The 10,195-nt window shown below is 37.7% G+C and overlaps 1 protein-coding gene across 7 annotated transcripts in view; it reads left to right on the top strand.

Annotated features, from left to right (window-relative positions):
- The window catches only part of NRG3 (neuregulin 3), a 1,130,131-nt gene extending 1,120,474 nt beyond the window's left edge, over positions 1-9,657 (top strand). For 4 of the 7 annotated variants that reach the window (XM_032141530.2, XM_058436441.1, XM_032141521.2 and 1 more), the window contains exon 9: positions 4,949-9,657. In XM_032141530.2, coding sequence (XP_031997421.1) covers positions 4,949-5,456 — 508 coding nt within the window. In that variant the 3' untranslated portion in view covers positions 5,457-9,657. Of the gene's footprint in view, positions 1-4,633; positions 4,706-4,948 lie in introns of all 7 variants that reach the window. The other 3 variants (XM_058436439.1, XM_032141505.2, XM_058436440.1) reach the window with 1 other exon arrangement.
- The last annotated feature ends 538 nt before the right edge of the window (positions 9,658-10,195 follow it).

The raw sequence follows: 10,195 nt of genomic DNA on the forward strand, positions 1-10,195 counted from the left end.
TGGACTCCAACCTGGGTGACAGAGTGAGACCCTATCTCAAAAAAGAAAAAAAAAATACAAATAATTGAGTAAAATAATATCAACCCCCTGAAGATTGTTGGGCAGATTTTTTAAAATTATGTGTGTAAAGAGTTTGTAGTAGACACACAGTAAGCAGAGAAATGGTACTGGTATTTATTGTCACAGTAATTGTTATAATTTTTTCAGGAATTTCAAGTGCAATGCAATCAGGGTTTACTCTAGAAATTTCAGAAATCCCTTCCCTCACTCAAGCCAGGTTCTTGTGGCTCTGTTTTTATCTCTCTGAACGAGCCAAGCCAGGTTTCTATGCTGCTTTGGCCTGGATGATTTTTCCAGACTGTCTATCAGGCTAAAGATCAAAACAAGGGTTAGGTCTAGCACAGAGCCTCACGTTTCTCTTTCCATATGGACATGGGATATATGGAGCAGTGTCCTGTCTAACAAAGCTCAGCAACAGATTTCTTAAGGAAAACTAGAAGATAGGAAATAAATGGCTGTGGCTAGGTTTTATAATTTTGAAGCAATTCCAAATGGACTGTAAAAGACATTTGGTACAGATTTAGGGTGACAGTTGCAAAGTAAACATAACAGCCAAGGGGTTCAAAATGTATAATGCAAGTCAAGAAGCAGTTTGCATTTCTCTTGGTCTTATCTGTGGAAAAGCAGGCTGGCATTTAACCCATAATTATAATTGATCATGTTTCATAGTGCCTTTTCCATATAAATAACTAATGATGCCTCTTATTAATGAATATGACTATATACATATACATAAAATCCCTGGGATGAATGTTACAAGAACAAGTGAGGCAAAATCAACTTCAGAGATTTTGTGAGTGGACAAAAAACCCAGCCCATGCTGGCCTTTTTTTTTCTATTGGGCACTGTTACGACCATCATTCCACATGTTTGAGTAGTAAGGGTGCTTGGAGCCTATGCCAGGCTCAAGCTTGAACCATGCACATATCATCAGGGGCTCAGAGATATCATTACATGTTCAGGCAGTGCTTTGCTTTTTTAACCTCCTGGGAGACTCACACTTATTTCCTGCGTGGTGGTGGTTTTGTTTTGGTTCAGTCACTGTTGGGTTGGAATATTCTCTCCAGTTGCCTGGCCACAGGTATTTTCCCATGTGTGATATCCACCAGATGTTGATAAATGGTGACTCTAAGTTTAAGTCACTGTAGGCCCAGCACAATGAATCTCAGGGAGCAATCTCATTCTTAGTTCTTAAAAACAGCCATTTTCCACTCCCAGGGGACTGACTGTCTCTTTGGACTGGAAATGGGATTGGTAATAGAATTTCACAGCTAAAGGCCCTCTTTAAATCTGGCCCCAGCCTGGAGGAAAGGGAAATGAATTCTCAAGAGCCATCAGCGATCTGCTGCTTGTTTACCAAGCAAGTGGGCGCTGTCTACGACAGTTAGGCTCCCAATGTATGTGGCTTCTTTCCTTGGCAAGAACTTCAGCCCAGCTTGAACCTAACATCCATCTTATTGTAGCCTGGGGAAGGAGCGAGGTGGAGAGGAGATTCTTGAGGAAACTTTGTCATGACTGGAGCCCTGGTCAATGACAGCCATGGTAATGGCTCACAGAGTTTGAACTGTATCATGTCGGGAAAATCACGCTAATGTATTCGTATGCCAGACAAAAAGAGATGGAATCACAAAAGTTAGATTCACACCTTAAAAGCAGATAAAATTCAAAATATACTGAATACCTACCACACCTAACTAGCAACTTTATATACTTCTCTTCAGTTATTCTTTAGAAATATTATGGATAAGCACATTAGGGATATCAGAGTTTAAATGGCTAGCCCAATGTGACATACACAGTCCCATGTAAAAGAGCTGAGATTGAATACTGGCTTTTCTGACTAAATAAACCACTAAATCAACAAGGAATGTGAAGAAAATCACATTTATGGCTGATGATTTGTAAATGGAATATCCAATTTTATGGCTTCAGAGAGAAGCGCAGATTCCTTCAAAATAGTCTGTTCATTCATTTTCATGTGCCCTAGGAACCGAGATGGTTTGGGGTCTCCTAGAGTAACACAAATTCCTTAGCCTGACTCATGAATGACTGGGAACCAAACCAAGTGACTCATAGTTGGAATCTTTCTTCTTTAGAATAATGCTTCAACTCGCATAGTTACAGACAAGATGCATTTGTAATTTCTTTGTTGAGGATGAGAGGAAGACTAGCCCAAAGTGAAATGACAAGCTCATGGACCGAACTTGTGGAAGCATCATTGGCCCTCAAGGGATACAGAACTTTGAATCCTCTGACTCAGAATCACATCTAGAAATTTAGCTCTCACTTAAACTTCTGCTGGAATACCAGTGATGAGACACTCACAGCATCTCTGGGGGGAAGTGAGGCTTGCCACTGTGTCTCTGGTAGAACAGGGCAGAGACATTATTTCAATTAGTCCTCAGAAAAATTCCCCCTCCCTCTGAGCAATCAAGTTAGTGTTACTACCTGATTGTTTTAATTGATGGCAAAATTAAAGTGAAGCTGCCATTTGTCTGAGATTCCACAGCATATAGTAATTTTGGAACTTGAAATCATGTCTAATTCAAAACAAAATCACAGTTAGGAAAGTTCTCATTGTTTACAGCTCATCTTCATGTCATGGTAACACTTTAAATTTCAGTTGTTGCCAGTCATGTGTTCAAAGCCTGACTTGGGAAGTGACACATAATAGTCCACTGCAATTCCTCTTTCTCATCTAAATCCTTTAGTCAGTCCTCTGGCATATGAGAAGAATGCTCGAAGTTTGGCGTGAATTGCCTTTGATTATGTCTTAGTCTTGCCACATAGTTGACTTGTTGAATTTACATTCTTTAAGATATTTGCACCTTTATCCAACTGTTTAGATCCAAGTGTAAGAATTTTTACCTATCACCATCGCATATCAACTTACCAGATTCTACCTGCTGGTATACCCTGATGATATTTATGTGAAATGCTATCCTGGCTACGTTTCTTGTCTCTGTTTCACTGGTGAACCTGACAGGCAGACTTTCTATATTTTCATACATACGAATCATGCTAACAAGATGGTGCTGAAAGCGAAACAAAAGCCTGAAATTTGTTTCCTTACTTCTTGTTGAAACTGATTTATTGATTTGAACTTTTAGGCTCATATTTTTAGCTCATATACTTTAGGCTCATATATTTTAGGCTCATATTTCTCATATAACACTAATGAGAATGGAATAATATTCCCCAAGAATTTCTAAATATGTAGCTGTGCAGCTTGTATGAATAAAGATTACATATCCCCAAAAAGGTATTCTGGTTCCCCTTAGGATAGTCGTTGATTAGTAACCTCTAACATTGACAGTAACAATTAGAATAAGACAACTTGGGTTTAAATTTTCTGTGTGACACATAGTAAAGATATAATTTTGGGAAAGTCATTTGAGTATGTCTTAGCCTATTTTACGCATCCATTAAATGATAATAATAAATAAACTACAAGGTTTTTGAAAAATAAAATGAGTTAATTGGAGGTGAAAGTGATTTTTACAAGCACTGTGCAGATGTTAGCTGTTGTTATTAAGTCTGAAAATAGGCATTAAGTAGGATATAAAGGGAGAGTTTACCTTGAAGATTTGTTTATGTATTCATGTGTTCACTCAGTTAAGGTGTATTGATTACCAACTCCGTATTAGGCACAGTAAGAGAGGATGGGCCTACAAAGGCTTAAATCTCTTCCCTGTTTCTGTTCACTGTCTGGTGGAAAGACCTGTTTTGCTCCCATCATGTCCTTACAATAAGGATTTGCATTTAATGTGCAACACATTGCATTGCAATTATTATCTACATGTATAAACATGATTTTCATTTACATAATAATGGCAGTCAAGGAAATGAGATTTATTGTATGGAAGGTTGATATGTTTAAATTGTGTCAAAATTTGAATGTTTAATGTTTAAATTAGGGACAAATAACTAAGAAATAGAATAAAACACTACTGTTCAAGTTCCAAAACCCCATATCAATAAATCTGCTATGTACCTGTCCCATTTTCTGTCACGGAACAGCACCGAGAAGACAGATTTACCAGCCCTGAACAGGCAAGAAGGGAACTTAGAACATTCTGCTATATTCAAATGACTTGCAATGGCATATTGGCATTCTTGACAAGCCCTTGCCATGGACCAAAGAACTACCTTACTTAGTTTCTTGATTACTTGGTTATAAGGAAAGATGCTAGATGGGTAGAAGCCCTATGCAACCCACTTCATATTCATCCCCAGGCAGGTAGAGGAATCGTTAGCCTCCCATTCCCATCTGCTGGCTCAGCAGTCTGGCAGTGAGATGGTTCCTTTAGAGCACAGTGCCAGTGGAAACTGGATTTGGATCCCCTAAAATCAGTGTGAAGCAGAAAAACTCGTGATTATAGTACCTGGATGCTTAATATTGGGCTTCTTGATTGGCTTCGACTAGGGTGGCCACAATAAGTCTACTGGACAAACTCAGGGCTGAGAGGGTGGTCGAGTTGATGGAGTGGACTAATGCCATTATGGGTGTCCTGTTTGTCACAATGGAAAGGCCACACTTACCTGCTCAATCCCCATTTACTTTGTATTCTAGGATAGAGGTCAGGAAGACTATATCCCACCTGCCTATACAGCTGTGGTGTGTTGAAAGACCCCTGGACTTAAAGTAAGAAGATCTGGGTTTGAGTCTCAGTCTGTCACTTATTTTCTGTGTGACCTTGGGCAAGTCACTTCACCTATCTGAGCTTCAGTTTACTTCTCTGTTTAACTGGGAACCTATTATCCGTCTCATGGGGTTGCTGTGAGAATTCAGTGAGATGGTGCATGTGAAAAGTGCTTTGTGGATTGAGTATTGCTCTAACAAAGCCCAGCTGAAAGCAGAAGGAGTAACACTGTGTTTCTTTTTCAGGTATTCATCCAGTGGTTTAAAAACCCAACGAAATACATCAATAAATATGCAACTGCCTTCAAGAGAGACAAACCCCTATTTTAATAGCTTGGAGCAAAAGGACCTGGTGGGCTATTCATCCACAAGGGCCAGTTCTGTGCCCATCATCCCTTCAGTGGGTTTAGAGGAAACCTGCCTGCAAATGCCAGGGATTTCTGAAGTCAAAAGCATCAAATGGTGCAAAAACTCCTATTCAGCTGACGTTGTCAATGTGAGTATTCCAGTCAGCGATTGTCTTATAGCAGAACAACAAGAAGTGAAAATATTGCTAGAAACTGTCCAGGAGCAGATCCGAATTCTGACTGATGCCAGACGGTCAGAAGACTACGAACTGGCCAGCGTAGAAACCGAGGACAGTGCAAGCGAAAACACAGCCTTTCTCCCCCTGAGTCCCACGGCCAAATCAGAACGAGAGGCGCAATTTGTCTTAAGAAATGAAATACAAAGAGACTCTGCATTGACCAAGTGACTTGAGATGTAGGAATCTGTGCATTCTATGCTTTGCTCAACAGGAAAGAGAGGAAATCAAATACAAATTATTTATATGCATTAATTTAAGAGCATCTACTTAGAAGAAACCAAATAGTCTATCGCCCTCATATCATAGTGTTTTTTAACAAAATATTTTTTTAAGGGAAAGAAATGTTTCAGGAGGGATAAAGCTTACCATTAAAGCTTTTGGGTAGAATTCTGAATCCAATTTCAGTTAGTCCCAACACTATCCTCTTTGGCTCTTAGAAGATGTGGGTAATTCAGACCCTTGGCCCCACAGTGCCAATGTCTCACTAAAAAACACTGGCAGTTACCTGGTTTCAAAAAGAGGAGAGCTGCATCCCGCAGGTGGATGCATCAGTGAGCAGGTGGCCCTTGCCACTTGGCTTGCCAATCCCAAGCCCTAAATTTCTATTCACCCAATAGCCTCATCACAGGTTATGTCATGTCGAGAAATGTAGTGTTTTCTATTTGATTTTTGGAGAATGCCACAAAAGACTCTGCAATGGGAAGGAGGACAGGAGATAGAAGGAGAAACCGGGGGCAATCTTAACTACTCTTGTGTGCCACCTTCCTCTGAGATTTGAATGCACAGATCTCAGCTGGAGGTATGAAATTATTACAGAAAAAGAGACAAAAAAATCACTCTATCGTGTCACTAAAATCATGCTAATAGAAATGTTTTTCCTTGAGATTGTTTAGAGGCTCTGAAGGAGCGTTTCTCAGTTTTTGTGTGCCTGTGTGCACATGTGTGTGCGAGCGTGTGTGTGTGTGGACTTGCTCACGCGGGCACATATGCTGTAAGCACATGTGTTCATTGTGCGTATGTGTGTGCATGTGTGCGCGTATTACGCTTGCTAAAATTTGTTCTGAAACATCAGGGAATCTAATATTCAGAAAAAGTATTTCCCTCTTAGATCTGTTCACTTTAAATTTTTCCATTAAGTATAAAGTTCAGTTAGTTCTTAAATCAAGGTCACTTGCATGGTGGGGTCGTATAAAACTCTTGACACTGTCTAGACCATTTTCTGATGCGAATACTTTTGAGAGGATCAACTATTAGCTCATTAATGATATCAGTATCATAAGGTGAGTTCATCGAGGATGTGTGTTTATTTGAATCATGCCTACTTAAATTACTAACACAAGACAATTAACAAATTGACAGTTACCATTTGCTTTCTCATCGTCCTCATTACTATTTATTTTATAGCAAGTCTACTACGTGTGGACCAAGGCTTCGGCTTCTGTGGTTAGTATGGGAAGAATAAATCATTGAAATAAAAATACCCAGACTATTCAGTTCACAAGAAACCCCCCAAAAGAACAGTAAATTGTGTTGTATGTTCATTTGGAATAAAGCAATATTTTTACCACTGCTAAGGTGAACTGAAACCTCTCCTGAAGATTTGTCTGTTTATTTACCCTCACTTTCATGGGATATATGAGGAAATTAGTGTTCACATACCCAGTCTTTTTCCAATTACTGGTGGTGTTGAGTTGTTATGTTTACACTGTTTTAAATAAAAAGGCACCGTATTTGAAAGCATAAAAGATTTCTTTTACTGCAGTTTTGGAAAACCTTTGTGGAAGACACATTCCATGGAAAAGGAATGTAACTGTTGTTGAGTCAAGCAGTAAATATATACAATTCTTATTTCAGGTTAAGTTGTTTCTGTTGAAAATACATTGCAAATTGCTCTTTGGGTACATCAGTTATTAGTAGACATATTGTCATCCAGAAAAAAGAAAGAGCACTATGTATTTATCAGAACTACTTAATAGAAATTCAAAGTCTCAGATGTGGAAACACTTTGGTAAAAATGCACTTTACATTTAACAAAAGGTTGTGTGATATTTATTATTTGTTCTGTTATAGTTCCATTGTTTTGAATATGGAGGTAATATTGGTAGAATTTCAAAAGATTATTATAAATTTGTAATGTCTAGATCATCTAAGTTCTCATTTAAAAATATTATATCTATGGGAACATTTTAGAAAATGGTCTTAAAAGCTAACAGGTCTATAAAAACCCAGTAAGTTGAGCATCCAATTTGTCATTGTGTTGAAAATCACAATTATCAAACAACTGGAAGGCCTCACAACTTTGTTGAAGTCAACCTTGCTCTCGTTTTTTGTTGTTTTTTTTTTTTAACTAAAATGTTATACTTGCTTATCTGGAAGATTGGTTCTGAATTTACCATTAAGAAGTTATATGCTGTGTGACTCACTGCAGTTATTCTAACATATTGTTTACACTGAAAACATTAAGATTGTCAATGAAACCTATGTCTTGGTCCAACCCCTTTTAAAAAATACGAAAAACTGTGTTATGTGATTATAATCCCACCCCCCATGTATTCTAAAAAAGCATTAATAATTTGGCAAATCCACTGGCAGTCTGATATAAAGTTTAGAGATACAATTACTCCCTTAATTAGTAGTCAAGATAACACCCTCCATAAATAATCTATATTAATGGTTACTTTTTAGTGGTCTAAAAAGTAGACCTTTGTCTCCTTTAGAAATGTGATGCTTTCCTCTGAAAAGTATTCAAGCTCACGATTTACATCATTGGCACCAGCTGACAAGTGCTGATGGCATCAGTACTTTCAAAGGGAATCTAACATGGAAAACACCTGGAGCCATTGGTACTTGATGCTTCAAGCTCATGTGCTTATTTCAATGAAACACATTTGATTTTGCTTCATTTTCCTTGTCTTTACTATGCGAATATATATTTGGAAATGTGTAATTAAATACGCTCCATATTCGTTATTTACTGGAGAATGGATGGTACCTGCTATTTTTTTACTTTGACTCATTTTCTGATATGCCTTTTTGTTTTGTAAAATATATGTTATTCTAATTTGCCTGTGACTACTGTGGGATGCCATTCAAAATATGTGAGCAATCTTATAATGATGAGAAATAGTGGAAATGATTTTGGAAAATTAGCATCAAAATTTTACTCCTAAATTTCCTACGTATATTAAATCCTCTGTGTTTTACACTCTAGCCCAATATCTCCCTTGCTATGGGTTAAAAACTAAATATTTGTAAATTTATCACACCTCCAATGATTTACATCGTTTCTAAGTAGCAATAGCAAAGTTGTCTGGAGGACGAAGAGTGTTGTATATAGGACTTCACAAGTTAACCTGTATTGATCATATTAATAAATCAGACTTACTAAAAAAGAGAATAGAAGAGCCAAGCAGACTTCAAGAGAGTGCCCATTGGCTTCTGGATTGAATGACGGCTACAATTTGAGTGAGGCCTCAGGTGCCCATGGCTAAGGCTATCGGTAACCAGATCTCTACCAGAATATGTCTGATGGATGCCACAGTCATGCACACCAATCCTGCAGTATGGTGCTATAGGGAGCACTGACTTCCTAAGTCTGTGTGTTGGGGCAGAGGGAATAGTGGTCCCTTTGATTCCAGCCTCATAAACCAGAAAATACTGCACTGAAACAAGTGCTGTGAAACATTCCTCGAATAAGTATATAGCCAACCTAGGAACGCAGTAGGAGGGGTGGGATTTTTATTTGATCTTTTGGTAACTGGGAGACATTTTATATATAAAGAATACTTTTTTATTATTATTCAAATGTATAGATTCGGTATTTTCAATGGATAGCATGTCTATACTGTGTTTGTACTTTTGTCTTCAGAAATTCAGTCCTCATCTAGGCAAAACCAGCACAAGGTTTCAAGGCTGTTCTCAGTTTTAAATGCGTCCCAACATGCCCTGGGAAATGAAGCCTTTAAATAAGCTTTATCTCTTCCTAGTTTATTATTTCTTTCCCTTTTAAAGAAATAGTGAGGGTAAAAGATGAAATTCACTCCTTTAGAGCCACAACATTCTCTTATAATCTGTTTCCTACTGTAACCACACATACACACGCACACACACACATACACACACACACATAAATGTATATTAAATTCGTGAGTTGAATACCTTAGTACTTTTACTTCTGTTTAATTTGACAAACATCAAAGTGATTGCCTCATGGAATGCCAATGAAATCAAAGCATTTAGAGACAAGCCAGCTTGGCAACATTTTGATCATACAGGCATTTTTCAGTTCCTTTTCTTTTTTATGCAAGCAGAAATAATCTTGGGTTAGAAAATTCACAAGATCCTAGAATAACATCTCTGCTAGATTATCTCTTAGAAATGAACATCAAAAATGAGTGTAAATGATTGTTGTCCTTGTAGTGTATAATGTTCTCAAATATATTTTTTTATAAATTTAAGCATAGCTTCTCCCAGAGGTGCCTAAGCAGGTGCCTTTGCTTCTGGTACCCACTAAACTTCAATAAGGACAGAGTGTGTGTGTTGGGGGGAAAGGGGATGCTGAGGGCTAATGTTGCATACGCCAGTGAAGATAATAGCAGGGGTAACCAGATGTAATCTTGATAAAATAGAGAACAGGTTTCTAGTACTTTCATAATTTTTTGTCATGAATACCTGTATTGATTGCATGTATACTGTTGACTATGAAAGAATTAATTGTGTGATAGCAAACAATCTCTCATTGTTGGAAATGAATTAGAAAATATTTTCTATTGAAAGTTGTCTTTGTGAAAACTTATACCTTATCTATACGTAAGACTAGTTTCATGACCTCATCTGTCAAATAAGGTGGGTGACCATTTATCTCTGATTTCTCTTCCAAATTGTTATCAATTGTTAACAAATTGTTA

This window comes from Hylobates moloch, unplaced genomic scaffold, assembly GCF_009828535.3.
Source record: "Hylobates moloch isolate HMO894 unplaced genomic scaffold, HMol_V3 SCAFFOLD_3, whole genome shotgun sequence".
In the NCBI taxonomy this organism is placed as follows: domain Eukaryota; kingdom Metazoa; phylum Chordata; class Mammalia; order Primates; family Hylobatidae; genus Hylobates; species Hylobates moloch.